Source organism: Amphiura filiformis, chromosome 17, assembly GCF_039555335.1.
Source record: "Amphiura filiformis chromosome 17, Afil_fr2py, whole genome shotgun sequence".
NCBI classification, from domain to species: Eukaryota; Metazoa; Echinodermata; class Ophiuroidea; order Amphilepidida; family Amphiuridae; genus Amphiura; species Amphiura filiformis.
In genome coordinates this window covers 6350799-6366578 of record NC_092644.1, presented here as the reverse complement: position 1 = coordinate 6366578, position 15780 = coordinate 6350799, and the positions used below count along the sequence as shown (strand labels likewise).

At 37.0% G+C, this 15780-nt stretch overlaps 1 protein-coding gene across 6 annotated transcripts in view; it reads right to left on the bottom strand.

The window, feature by feature from the left end:
- Positions 1-15780, bottom strand: part of LOC140136877 (DENN domain-containing protein 1A-like) — a 147806-nt gene that overhangs the window by 109950 nt on the left and 22076 nt on the right. For 5 of the 6 annotated variants that reach the window (XM_072158480.1, XM_072158485.1, XM_072158482.1 and 2 more), the window contains exons 2-4: positions 15420-15484; positions 10862-10955; positions 1710-1739 (exon numbers count right to left, since the gene is read on the bottom strand). In XM_072158480.1, the coding sequence (XP_072014581.1) occupies positions 1710-1739; positions 10862-10955; positions 15420-15484 (189 nt within the window). The remainder of the gene's footprint in view (positions 1-1709; positions 1740-10861; positions 10956-15419; positions 15485-15780) is intronic. The other variant, XM_072158483.1, reaches the window with a different exon arrangement.

Here is a 15780-nt window from a genome sequence, read left to right as displayed (position 1 = left end):
ACACATGAGTGATCATGTGTTTTGATGCATCATCGCAAAATACCAACAAACAAATCACAGCAAACATATGAAGCCATTTGCATGCAGACAAAGCAGTGCACAATCACTTTACACAATAATAATTCACCGTCGTAGTGACAAGTCAAAATTGATCACTGCCAGGTCGACTGATTCAAGCTATCTTTTGTGTTTGGAACCACAATCAAAATGATCACAACACAAAGTCAATGGGTTACTAACAGATGTGCGAACTAGTAACCAAGGTAACAACTTATTCACTATGACGGCAAATACTGTATCACATACCATACCACATAATATTGTCTAAACACTGAATATCGATTATTGATTTGAGTCTGATAAGTCTTGTACGCTTTGTGATCTTACCGGCAGTTGCCCCGGGTTAGGGGGTGGGCGATAGGACAGGGATGTACATGTACAAGAAAATAGTTCCCTGCCCTGCAAGGACTTAGCCAGGACTGTAACATGTTTGTAACCCTGCCTAAGACCCAGCTAGTACGTCCCAGGTCCTGGGGAGCAGGGATTGCAACTAACAGTTGCATTACACCAATAATGCAACTATTTTAAATTTGATATAACTCCTGTTGTAAGTTTACATATTTTGTAGCCGTTTCTAATTTTTTGGTTTTGTTTGGGAATAAAATCCCATCCACTGAATGGTAGATTATAATTTGAATCATGCCCAGTTCCAAAAACTAAATATCAGGACAAATCTTTCATTGAAGCAACACCTAACTCATTTCAGAACCAAAAACCTCCTATGTGCTTTTGGCCCCTGAACATGTTTAAAACAAAACTGCCAACAGATTATATCAAGGTTTTGTTGCTTTAAACATGTTTGGGGGCCAATGACACATTTTCCTGCCCAACGATGATATGTGAACTACCCATCACCCTATACTTCAAACCAGAATCCTGTAGTACTTAACAGTTGCGATAATACGGTGGTATTTTGATTTCTGAGTGGGTCAACAAACATTAGTATATACACCACAAAATGATTCCAATGGGCTGTTCCAGTTGAAATACATCACCCCTATATGGAAGATGTGACCTTAATCTTCCACACAGGGAGTGTGACTTTCAAATGGGGTTATCTGAATGGGTGACTTCACCTGAAATGTACATACACCCCCTGTGTGGGAGAATAACATCATGTCTTCCATAGGGGCTGTATGGATTTCAACTAGAATAACCCATTTTGGAGCAGACGACATTGAATGGGTGGCTCCATTTGAAAGTCACACTCCCTGTGTGGGAGATTAAGATCATGTCTTCCACAGGGGGAGGATGGATTTCAGCTGGAATAGCCCAGTATCAAAAGAAGACATGGATACAAAGGGAAATTTGCAACATCACATAGCACACATACATATCAATATACAACTTATTTCACAGAAACGGTCAATATTTGAAAAAACAAAAATATAACTTGAACAGTACTGAGTCTGGGAGAAATCCAAGTGACAATTTAATCTTACTGACATAAACGTCATAGACTAAAAGCTGTAAATTGTCTTGTTGGACAGAAGAAAGACATGACTCGAAACTTTGATGGAACAAGAATTAGGTATGAAATATGCAATTTTCATTCCATTTTCAAACAGTTTTTGATCATGAAACAGAAGAAAATGATGATGATGACGGTCATTCATAAAAAATATCAAGGTGTTCATTAAAATTCATACCTTTTATTGATTGGCGGACTTGGTTCGATTCTACAAAATCAGAAACATATAACCAAAATAAACAACAGAACAAAACAAAATCAAACACTAACATTCAAATTGTTACAGGCTTTCTCAAAATGCACATGCAATTGTGTGGCATTAGTCAGAATTAAAAACCAAAACACCTTACCACTTAACCTCATTCTTTGTTTCACTGTTTTTATACACTATGGACCACAATGGCCTCAACCCAATGGCATAGTCCAATAACCTCAATTAAACAATCATAATGCAAAATTTGACCTCAAGTTGCAGAGTACGAGTTTTTGTACCCACATTTTCAAAGGTCATTCAATGAATGTGCAATTGTATTAGGGTTAAGGAACTGTGCCCTGATAGATGAGAATGTTGTGGATCCTAGTGATATCAGGGCTTTCTGCATAATGGTGAATGGATGCAATTATATTTTTTAACATATTGTTTGGATTATTTGGAATGGTGAAGAAGAGAGATTTGGAAGTAATTTGCCCTCAAATGAGCAGTGCCACTAAATGCCCGTCATACTTCCATTGTGGCAAGCGGCATGACATATCAGCCAATGGCAAGCTGTGATGGCGCTCGTTTGTCTGCAACGTGTGTGCGTTACGCAGCTCAGTGGCAAGCGGCGTGACAGTTTGAAAAGTACTATGGGTCTATTTTCTGTACCATTAAAAAATACAGTTTCAAGATATGATATCAGTTGTTAGTCGGTCTACTTCTATATTTGAATTGGCAACATAATATGCGCTAACTTTAACAGCAACAGCACAAACATGTATGTAGATTAGGCACTACCTTGTAGCAATCCCTAATTATATGCTGCGTGCACTGTGCAGCATGTTTAAAGATTTGCTGATGCGATGCATCTGGACCCAAATAAATATGCAGGAAGCCCAGATATTATAAAATTCATACAACGTTCATATGCTGCATTTCTTACCCTACTAGACAGTTTTGCATGTTAATAAGCAATTTTGTTAAAATCGTTATGTAGCGGTTGAGTTTGTTTTGCAGTGTATTGCGATCCTCTGAACCTAGAACTTAAGGGGAAATAACAATACAGGGAACTGGCTTGATAATTTAGCACTTTGGCATTGGCAAACTGTGTAAGTAATATATCCCTCAAGTTGATGGCTTCAAGCCAAAGCAGTGGTCTGGCTATGTCAGGATTCTGGAAAGCCACATGTCAACAACATTGATGGCCAGCTCACCACCAGCCATCACCTAATACACTGCAATGCACTTCTTTATGTGAGGATCAATCACAGAATTAAAATCAGAGAAGCAGGACTACTTATACCACCACATGCAATAGATGAGTTGACTTGTAACATCATTGCCTGGCAGTATGCGCATGTATCATCGCAATTCCCATTGTTCCTTGCCTGGCAATACTTGCGCGAGCATCATATTTTGTCCAGGGCCCATGCTTTTAAAATTCCCGCCCCATCACAATAAGGCTATTGAACAGTGTATTGGTTATATGCAGTTCGTTCAAGTATATCAATATACCAGTCCTTTGCCTTTGTTGACATTGAGGTCAACTGATCTATAGCGCGGTCAGTTATGGGTAATAAATTGGGGGTATTGCCCTTGCTGACGGTACGCGGAAAATAATGAAAACAACTCTATGTGATCATGCTATAATGCATTGCATCGCTCCTTTGATGCAGTCAGCGGGTCGCACCATGAAGCGTGTCTAGAATCGCACACAGGCATTTCGATCAAAACATGTATACCCACAATTTCTGCCCCATGTGTGTATCAAGATGGTAGTCGAGTCCTGGTTTTTTGCTTTCATTCTGTTGGTACAGTACAGAGTACTCCAATAAACTTCCAGCTCATTGACCTTAGGAGGCTCTATTGCTATGTTGCTTACAGTCATATCCATAACCTCCCACTTCGCTTAGTTACCACAAATTCAAGCAAGTCTTAGTGCTGGATATATCACCACTTGAGAAAATTAAGCTTGTAGCACAGGTTATGCAATAGTAGTAACAACTCCAATGCAAAATGCTTTGCTATTTTTCTACTGTTGCTTTTTTTTCTAGCTTGCAAGTTGTTAGTTTTTATCACAGACAAAATATCTATTTATAACCCACATATTATCATGGATACAGCATACTTTTGATTTTGAATAGATTTGGCTAAATTTGACATGATTAGAAAGAGAGCACCACACTCGGACTCCTCAAGAAGTAATCTACCCCATGAAGCTTCAGCTAAATGCTCATTGCTGCCTCCGGTAAAGCAAAAAATACTTCTTGAAAGACAAGGGAATTCTCAGTTTCTGATATCCAAACCATGTTCTTGATTTCTTCCATACTGCTCAGAACAGACTCAATTAAACAGCAAAATGTCTCAACATGAACCAGTCTCCCACACAGGGGGTGTAAAATTCAAATGCACTCTACCCACGCAGGAAATCCCATTTGAAATTCACACTCCCTATGTGGAATATTAAGGTCATGTCTTCCATAGGGGGTGTATAAATTTCAACTGGAATAGCCCATTTTGGAGCAGACGACCCTGAATGGGTGGGTCCATTTGAAATTCACACTCCCGTGTGGAATATTAAGGTCATGTCTTCCATAGGGGATGTATGGATTTCAACTGGAATAGCCCATTTGGGAGCAGACGACACTGAATGGTTGACTCCATTTGAAATTCACACCCCCTGTGTGGAAGATTAAGGTCATGTCTTCCATTGTGTGTGTATGGATTTCAACTGGAATAGCCCATTTTGGAGCAGACAACACTGAATGGGTGGCTCCATTTGAAATTCATACTCCCTGTGTAGAAGATTAAGGTAATGTCTTCCATGGGGTGTATGGATTTCAACTGGAATAGCCCATTTTGGAGCAGACGACCCTGAATGGGTGGCTCCATTTGAAATTCACACTCCCTGTGTGGAAGATTGAAGTTATGTCTTCGGTGTAAGGATTTCAACTGGAATTGCCCATTACTAATCCCATTCCAAAAGCATACACAATCCATGATAGTATGCATTATTCAAGATTCCAGAAAATTCTCCAACTTTAATGGAAAATGGGGAATTCAATTCAATTTAAATGAGTTGAATTTACCATTAGATCCAAAACAAATGATAATATTGAGCAACAGATCAACTTCATTCAAACGTCTACATACATTATTATGTGTTTATTTAGAAAAAATAGTTCTGGCACAATTTTATGGAATTACTTTGCTAGTAGTGTCTTCCTATTAACTATGTGTATTTCTCAATGCACAGTGTATCTATTGTGTATTGCTATTCCAGTTAAAATCCATACACCCCCTATGGAGATATGAAATTAATCTCCCACACAGGGGGTGTAGATTTCAAACGGAGTCACCTTTTCTGGTAATCCTGTTTTGAAATTTACACTCCTTGTGTGGAAGATCAAGGCAGTGAAGATGAGAAGATTTAAAATCATGTCTTTCACACAGGGTGTATGTATTTCAACTGGAATAGTTCATTGTGCCTTTGATATTGAGGGATGTATACCTTGATCCTAGGTGTGACCACACTGACTTCTTCTCCTTTCGAAGACTGAAAATTATTAGCAACATATAGCAACCCATGTTTAATAAGAAACACACTATTTTGTGTTATATGTGTGTTACAAAACAACAGTCTGATCTGATCAACTTTAACACCCTCCCTTCTTTCCCCTTTCAAAAGATTGATAATCTATACTCTAATAGTCTGTCTAATAGTCTGTCTCGTCTCAAGTTGTGAGTAACGCCATGTTGGTTCGTTGTGGCAGATTCGAATGGTGACTGGCGAATGCTAACCTAATCCTGCATACGCTGGAGCCGCAACCGCGTAAACACATCAATTCAAATCTGCAACTGTGTAATCCAACATGGCGTTACTCTCAACTTGAGATAAGACACTATAGGAGGGGTTCTTAATTTGTGCTTAAGGGCCAAACCTTGATGTGCTGTGTTTACTGTACATATCAGAGCTGTCCATGGGCAAACCATATTGACCTTAAAATTTACGACTTCATGACATTATCATTCAAAATCAACAAAAGATATTTCAACACTATATGTCCTCATTCTTTCTCTAGAATGTTTTGTACATGTATGTGAAATAGCTTCAACAATGGTTCGCTGCATAATGGTAAAAATAGCCTTGACCTAAAAAAGGGCGAGAGGTACCATATTTACGGATTCAGGCTATATTTAAAATTGATATAAAACGTTTGTTTTTTGATCGATTACAAAAATTAATTTTTGTCGTATAAAGGAATCATATCTGGCGTGAATTACACTACAGTTTTTTTTTCCTAGGGCTCTTTGACTTCTTCAAATAATTTTTTTAATGATAGAGTGAATCCCCTGGCCCTCTATAATTACGCACAAAAGATCGAGTCCCCTTAAGAATCACATTGTACAGTACACACACTGGTACTGGATTGGTACTGCACTGGTACCCACTAAGTAGCTGGGCAGCAGTGGACCTCTGGGGTAGGCAGCAATAGGAATTTGGTAGTGTACATACCAAGTGGATACAAACTTAAACCTACTTTTTGATGGAAGACAAAATCTACTTGTTTGGCTCCCAATTCAGCAATGGCTAAATTGTGGTTTAATTTAAAACATTTTCTAGATTATCCTAGTGGTCCTCATCTAATTAGAGTAACACAACAGATGTCATGTCACTAAACCACTAAAACCTGTGACTCATAATATGCAAGTAAAATTGACTATGCTTCATTAAACTTTACAGTGTGACGCTGTGCAATTTCTAAATGTAACACGCTCCATTACTTGCATATTATGGAAAGTCATTTATCAACAAAAATATTATATAATACATTTTAAATTTGTGACATTTTATCAAATTAAAGTAATGAATCTATCCGTCATTCATCAAAAAAATTATATATATTTAATTCTAAATCATCAAGTAAAAGTTATGAATCTACCCTGTGATATGATGTTGATATGATTGGGCGATTCCAGTTGATATCCACACTACCCCTGTGGAAGATTTTGGAAATATCTTCCACAAGGGGAGTATGCATTTCAAATGGAATGAACACATTTGAATTTCATACACCATCCGAGAAAGATTCAACCTGAATCGTCCACAGAGGAAAGGTGAGTTTCAAATGAAACTGTGTAATAATTCAATTTGAAATTTATACTCCCCCTGTGGATGATATTTCCTACATCTTCCACAGGGGCAGTGTGGATTTTCAATGGGATAGCCCAATGCACTTAATAGTTAATACCATGATTAGCAACATAATAAGCCTACATGAAATTGGGCACAAGGTCATCCATCAAGTGCATTTTTATATGCCTGAAAAATTCAGTGTCACAAGAACTTGAATTTGTCTATACACTATGGACCACAATGGCTTCATCCAATGGCATAGTCCAATAACCTCAATTAAACACTCATAGAGCAAAATTTGACCTCAAGTTGCAGAGTATGAGTTTTTGTACCCAAAGTTTCAAAGGTCATTCAATGAATGTACAAATGTATTGGGGTTAAAGAACTGTGCCCTGATAGATGAGCATGTTGTGGATCCTAGTGATACAATTCAGGTCATCGTATGTATGACTGCTTTTCCTGGACAGTTAGGAAGAAAAGCTTATTGTTCATGTTGTAAATGTAAACTATGATTGCAATTCAGGAAACTTGTACCAAATTATCATAAATTTGGTGCTGTGCCAATTACCTTTTGCGATCCCCATACACACAATTTCAGAAGTATTCTGTGTACGGCCTAACAACATGTTATGCGTGTAAAAATACTTGCACAAAAGTCAAAGTCAAAATCAGGAAGCTGCAACCCGAAATCCTGCTAACAAGAATAATGTATTTTGATCAGGTATTCTTTCTTCCTCTCTAAGAATTTCAAGTTTGGGTCAAGTTCAATTTATATAGGCCCTATATTTTGTTGGCAATTATGTCCCAGTGGTTTTTACCTAAATGCATTTTGTTAATGGTATTTCATCCAAATACTTCAAGCTGATCTGATCTGATATACATGTAACTATCAATATTACTATCAATATAATTATGCTGATGAAAAATGCTTAAGTTTTCATAGCATCATAGTTAGCATGCAATTTAAGGTGGTACTAAACCCCTTGATAAATTTGTGACTATTTTTGCATTTTCTTTCAAAAAATAATAACACCGTGTTTACAAAAGTTATGTAAATTACAGGGGCAAGAAATCCAGTTACTACACTGGAATTTCAGTGATTCAAGACAAGCGATACGTTATTTATGATAACAAAAGAGGTACTGCTAGAATGTACCTCATTTCTTAACATGTAGCCTATAATGAACCACTTGTCTTGAATCACTGAAATTTCAGTGAAGTAATTGGATTCCTTGCCCCTATAATATACATACATGTAACTTTTGTAATACCAGTGTGTGGTTATTTTTGAGAAAAATGTAAAATTTATCAGGGGGTGTCGTACCGCCTAAAGCCATATATCCCATAAAGCCCCATCTACCTCACCTGCCAACAAAACACTTGCAACACACACCATACTGGGAGGTAACACCAGCCACATTAACACACAGATTACATTTCTAATCTAAATTAATTGCCAATCTTACATACCACCAGCTCATAAAATATACACCACCAGATTATTTAATGCTATAGAGGTTAATAGCACACAGAAGGATTGATTACAACAACTTGCAATTTGCTTTGCTCAAAGACATAGGAATTCAATAGCATTTATACACCGAAACTTTAAATTCCAATTGCATATGTATACAATACACATTTCAAGCAAGATTTCACAGGTGAAATAAACAACAAAATATCACATTTGAAATGTCTTTGGTTATAAAAAGATTAACTAGATCTGGTTACAGATCTGGACCTAGCCGGGCCGGAAATGCCAGTCTTAACTTAAAGTTTGACCTTTGATTGGTTATTATGGACATCTCACACTGTTAATGGTGCATCACTGTTTATCCGTCTTCCATAGGCTGAGATACAGCTACTTTTCCGTAATTTTAAACATTTTTTTTGCAAATTTGACGTTTTGACCTCCTTAATGACCTTTGACCCCAATATAAAAAAAACCTCATATACACCGAGAAAATGCATTGTTACAGTTTAAATTAAAAAATCTACTATGCTTAGTTATGGAGATAAAAATTCTTGAAGTTATTTAGCTTAAAACCGAAATGACGTCTAAATGACCTTTGACCAAAAAATAAAAATACCGTGCATACATCGGGTAACACTAATGCATATGTGAAGTTTATGTCACTCTGGTCTTGTTATGTTTTGAGATTAAAAAAAAAATGAACATATTTGATGATTTTTTTTTTTTTATTGGAAGCGACCCCTTAATGACCTTAGATCCCAAAACTGTAGACACCCGAAGACCCTGGTTAGTAGCAATGCATGTGTGCTAATGACAACACTCTGCTATGTAATTTGTAAAAACAGTGATTTTTGAAGATTTTTAGCTTTCAGACCGGAAATGACCCCCTTAATGACCTTTGACCCCTTATCTGTGAACACCCTATAGACACCGACCAAAGTCAAGTCACATGACCTAAGCATGTCACCATCACATGTTATTTGTGGAAGAAGAAGCATTTTAGAGTAAAAATCACATTTTTGCCATTGTGAGCAGGTCAAAGGTCAAATGGAGTTCAATGTCATATCACATGTGGGGACATGGTCAGTGGTGTTTGTGACTAAGTATGGTCAAAATCGGTCAAAGCATAACAGAACTAGGGCGAAACGTGGCAAGTCACGCACGTGTTGCCAGAAGAAGAAAGATCCGATAGCATCACAAGACCTAGCCGGTGTCCCGGCTAGGTAATTCATCTTTTTACTTATTATCCAAAGTCAAATAGCCTACATAATAAACTACAATCAGGGTCCATTTCACTAAACTTTCAACCCTTTGTAACTCAAGTAACCATTCGTAAAGTTACAAATACCCAATACTAGACGTAACTTTACAGAGTACATGTACCTATTACTTACAAGGGTACCGTTCATAAGTTAAGTGGAATGAATCTTACGACTCGTTGTGTGTTACGAACGATTTCCAGACTTACGAAGCTTCATAAAGTTTAGTGAAATGGACCCTAGTGTTATAATGCGCAATGTTTTCAATATGCAAGCATTAGGTTGGATAAACTTACATACATTTTATTTGCAACCAATGCTTTTGACAATCATCTACTATTAATTCATTATAGGTATTTAAAATAATTCTTGGCCAAGGTGGAATACTCGGCACGCTCATATAGCTCCGCGATAAACACAGCCAAGAATTACTTCAAATATTTCTAGTAATGTAGTTGACACATTGCCATCAGCTTTGCAATATCTTCTCTTACTCCTCTGGTATAAAATACCATTACATATCAAACTAAATGGTCATGTGTCTACCAATATTGATATAATATTGGATGGCTGAGCATGATACCATAACATATCGGATGAGTCATAAAAATATCGGACGAGCCAACGGCGAGTTCGATATTTGTATGACGAATCCGATAAGTTATGGTATCATGCGAAATAAGCCATCCAATATTATCATTATTAGGCTTTCTTAACTCCTAATAACCCTGAAAACATAATAATGAGCTATATCCGTACTAATGAATTCAGCGAACTCAATAGACCTTTTCAAATCAAGATTGGAAAACCGCAGTATTTATTCAGTAAGCTAGGGGGTCAAATTGGTACACAATGAATCAAGCAGAATCACATATCCTTTTGAGTGAAAATACAACGTATTAGCCAAAATCAACATGAGTCATCACAGAGAAATATTTTCTAAAGGTATTGAACTGACGCTTCCACTATTCACTTCCACTTTCACAATGTGACAGTAAAAAGAAAGAAAAATGCAAATGTTTGTCGTCTGCGGCACATTTGATTTGGTCTTCGCAATATAAATATCAATCTCTTGCACAAGCCATACCCAACGCTTGACCATGTCTTTCATGTAGATTTGTGTTCAGACGTAAACAGGGTCATACATAACAAGCTTCGGAAAACTTCCATTTGAAAAGGTCTATATAAAGCTGGATTTCATTTGTACAAGAGATGTTTTCATCTCCATGGAAACCTAATATTGATTTCCATCTCTTTTACTTACACACTGAGATCACATGGGAAACAAAACTTGGGTAATTCCTTGTTCACTACATCGTCTTTGAAGTCTTTGGGAAACTGTGAGATGATCTTGGGTGCTGTGAAAGACAAAATAATTATCAAAGTTGAAAAAAAGAATTTATGTAGCTTTATTATAAAGTAAATACATAAAATGCACATGTACGTGACACCATCGCTTAAGTTTATAATGTTGCTGGTGTGAGTAATTGTATACAGTGTATAAGTATTGGGGGCACCGACCTTGATTGGGGGGCACAAGCCATTTTTTGGCAATTTTCCTATGGGATTTTTTAATTTTGCAATCGATTGGGGGGGGGGGCATCTGCCCCTATGAGGATACACCACTGAATTGTTCCCATAATTTTGCCCTAACTACTAGAATATTAGGATTACACCTCATATTCCCGAGCAATGGGCTATTCCAGTTGAAATCCATACATCCCCTATGGAAGACATATAACCTTTATCTTCCACACAGGGAGTGTGAATTTTAAATAGTGTTACGGTACCTGAATGGGTGACTCCATTTGATATATATACACCCCCTGTATGGGAGATTAAAGTCATGTCTTCCATATGGGGTATATGGATTTCAACTGGAATAGATGAATAAGAAAGACTTCTGTTGAGATGCCTTCTGTGTAGCAGCACAGAGCCACCTGGTATCCTCTGAGAAAACCAACTACATTGTAGCTCGGCTGAATTGGTCCTGATGTTTTGTGGGGGTAATCAAATATACAGTGCAATTTTCAGTTCACTTGCTGGACATCGCAGTCCACAAACTGAGCCAGTTCTACTTAGATTGAGGGTTGAGAGCCAGAAAGCCTCAACTCAAAATCGCCGGCTCCCACAAAATGAGCATAAAGTTGCCACTAATCATGACAAAATTCAATGGAAAACAAAATTTTTGAAGACCGACGCAAGGAGTCAACTTTATGCTGATTTTGTGAGAGCTGGTCATAGCGAGTTATGGCTTTCTGGTTCTGAACCTTCCATATTAATTTTAACTCTACAGGGTAATATTTTTATCATCAAGAACAAGCTGAACTCCTTCAATAAATTTTGAAACTTCACATTATAGTCTTAATTCCCATTCATCCCTACATGTATCAGAGGATTTGCAATCATTGTACAGCCCCCCCAGTATAGTTGCCCCTTCTTTTGCCCCTGAAGATAATGCCAACCAACTAATGCACAAATAATGTGTAGCAGAAATCACATCAGGAACTAATTAACAGTGTTTGCATAATAGAGTATCTACACATGTAGTGTACGCTGGGCCGGTATGCAAAGACAGATCAAAACATCTTTAAATATTACATGTCATCTAAAGGACAGGTAAAGTTCACTACAAATGTCTTCATCACACCTTTGTTTAAATACTTATAAGATTGTATATCACATGCACTATGCATGCCATAGTGTGTTTAGCACAAAACTAAAGCTGAAATATAAAGTATGATTCTGATAAATAAGAAAAATCATGTCTATTATCTGGAGCTATATTTATACTGGTTCCCTTTTTCAAAACCTGATTTTTGTGAATACTGGGTACCTTGGCTTTCATTAGTGTTAGCGGATTGGATGGCAACGTTTGCACAGTATTTTTTATGGGACATGAGAGCACACCAGATACATTGTACATCAAATATTCATTCTGAATATGAGGAATGTCCTTCTGATATCAAATACGGTAGTTTTGATTTCTTGAAATTCGCAACATAATACAAATTTTATGGCAAATTATTTAACAGTCCTTGAAGTAAACTTTATAAACCTAATGACATGTACGGGAGGAAAAGCCATCCATCATTTGAAAATTTTGACTTTTCGTAAATTGAAGATATACATTTTTTTCCCGAAAAGAACTAACAATTTATATGTTAAAGCCTGTCAAACAAATATTATATGTTTGTCTTTGATGAGACCCAAGTATCCAAGACACATCTGACTTTCAAGTTTCTGTGTGGAATAAACCTCTACCACAGGTGTTTACACAGTAGTGAACAGATGCAGAAGTAGAAGCTCTTTTAGCTTCAAATAAAATAACATAAACCAGTTATACTTAGCTATGACAAAAGTGAAATCAAGAATATTGAAATTAGTAACTGGTAATATATATATTATTATGATACTATTGAAATAGTTGTATTGTTGTATTGTCATGTACTTAGCATGCAGTAATGATGTTCACATGATTATCTTTTCTGAAACAGACTGTATCACTTGATGATGACTTATGTTTGGCTCATCAATATTATATATCCATCACTTGGTACCACAATATCCATGTGGTGAAATAATAGAGTAACTTTAGAAGGATGATAATAGCAATGGGGTTAGCTATACATCCACATGTAGAGGTTTAGTTTCACAGTCATAGATTTGGGTTTGTAGAATAGTTTAGTCTAGGGCTGCTAAAAATACGCAATTGCATTGTTTGCAATGCAAATCACATATATTTTAGCTCCAACTAAATTTTGGGAGCCTTGGGAAAAAATCTTAAATTTATTTCTTTTTATTTTTTAGATTTTGTGTTTTTAGGTAAATTGAGGTGCATATTTTGGCCTCCGAAATCACGTATTCTTAGCAGGCCTAGCTTTGTCTATTTTCAATGGATGTTTTAAAGCATTAGTCAATAATGTTTTTGAATGTTTAATATTAAAATGTTTTATACCCTTTGTATACTCTTTTATTATTAAATAACATGACATTCAAACCTTTTTCGTGAGTAAATATTTAACAGATTTGGCTAACAAAAAGTTTACCAGTTTATCTCAACAATCCTACTCAAATGATTCTTTTCACTAGATTTTAAACATTTTTTTTGTACAAAACGTGTTCTGTTTGCTGGGAAGATGCAATTCTTAAATTGAAGAATTTGATTTCTGCAATTCTTAAACTGAAGAATTTGATTTCTGCAATTCTTAAACTGAAGAATTTGATTTTGATGGTACCATAAATCTGCCAAAACAATATGTAAGCTAGACATGTCTGTATGTACATGTACATACAAATTGTATCCTTGTTACACTAGTCCGACGAATAGGACCTGTTTTTTCTCAGTTACCAACTATTATAGTACTCATCACACTGCTCAATGCAGGCTCTGATTGCTTAAGAAAGATTGACCGCGAAAGTCCACTAACCGCCCCACCCGAAAACGGGCGGCGCGGTCACTGGACTTTCGCGATTCATCTTTCTTGTGCCATATTATGAGATAGTGGTCATAGTCTGAGCTGAACATAGTCTGGTAAATAAGAAAAAAAAAGTCTTACTCGTCGGACTATGTTACACTAGGATTCCACAGTTCTTTAACCCCAATACATTTGTACATTCATTGAATGACCTTAGACAATTTGGGTACAAAAACTCATACTCTGCAACTTGAGGTCGAATTTTGCACTATGAGAGTTTAATTGAACTATGCCATTGGGATGAGGCCATTGTGGTCCATAGTGTTACAGATAATCCTCTCTGTCCATTCAAATAAAACAAGCCAGTGATTACTTGTCAAGGCAGCAGCAGACTTTTCATAACATCTTCACATCACATTCATTTCATGACAAAAGGGCGTATCTCGTAATAATCTATCTACTGTTGTACTGTCTTTCAACAGGGGTTAATTCCGAGGGGTATTTAATTGTCTAGTAAATACATCAACACATGCACAGTCTAGCCAACTGACATTCAATCTAGTTCTTCCTTGTCTATTTCCATCTGCATTTCCTTTCTTTACTTCCTTGGACCAGCTACAATTTGTACTACAATGTGGTTCTTGTTTTTAGTTGTACATGTACAAGATTCTTCTGATATGATGTGATTTTGATATAAAGTGTTAATTTTTTTTAAATTTTGTTGTTGTCCTATTCATTCTCAGGGAAATTTGTGACTCCATCTGATCCACTCAGGCTCAGGCCAAAGTCAGAAATTTTGAAAATTGAGTTAAAGGAACTAGTCTACAGGGTAACCAAGTTTGTGACTTCTCTCTAGTCCGAAGGGTCGCTAGTCCAAAGGGTCGCTAGTCCGAAAACCAAATCAAGTTAACTAATCCGAAGGTTCTCTAGTCTGAATATAGAATAAGGATTAGGGTTAGGGTTTTTAGGGTTAGGGTTATCGAGCCTTATTCTATTTACGGACTAGGAAACCTTATTATAGACTAGCAAGCCTTCGGACTAGAGAACACGATTTTCGGACTAGCGAACCTTTTTCAGAATTCGAACTAGTGAATGGTAAATTACGTGTTCGGACTAGCCAACCTTCGGACTAAGGAGCCTTCGGACAAGGAAACCTTCGGACTAGAGAGTTGTCGCCACCAAGTTTAAGCAAATGATCTGTGCATTCCATGTGTGTTAGGGAACAAACCAAAAGATCGATGACGTCCTATAAACGTAACTAGTTTCGTTTCTCAGCCGACCCCCTCCCTCCCATTCTTCAGACCGATGTTTCTGTACAAACGTAATCGAGTATTTTTACCCCCTCCCCCCTAAACGAAATTATAGGACGTCATCGATCTTTTGGTTTGTTCCCTTAAATGTTACCTGATTTGTCATCTTCTGGTGCAGCAACTTCAAAGAAACACTCAAAGATAGTTTCTGGGTTCTCTCTGGAACAAAAAGGAAAAAAGAAATATTGTAAATGAATTAAAATCAGAATGACATGGAATAATTCATACAACTTAAGTTTGTCATGGACAATGAAATTATCCGACAGGAGGAGACTGGATTAAATCCTGAGGATTCCATGGACTGCGAGGAAAACAAATGAATGGGTTCTTCAAGAGCTTGGAGTTCAGAAGACCTTGCGAGCTGATATCATTGCTAGAAAGTTATCATACTTTGGCCTCATCACCAGACATCACTGCCTACAGAAAACAATTGTCCAGACCCTCAGCGAGCTGGC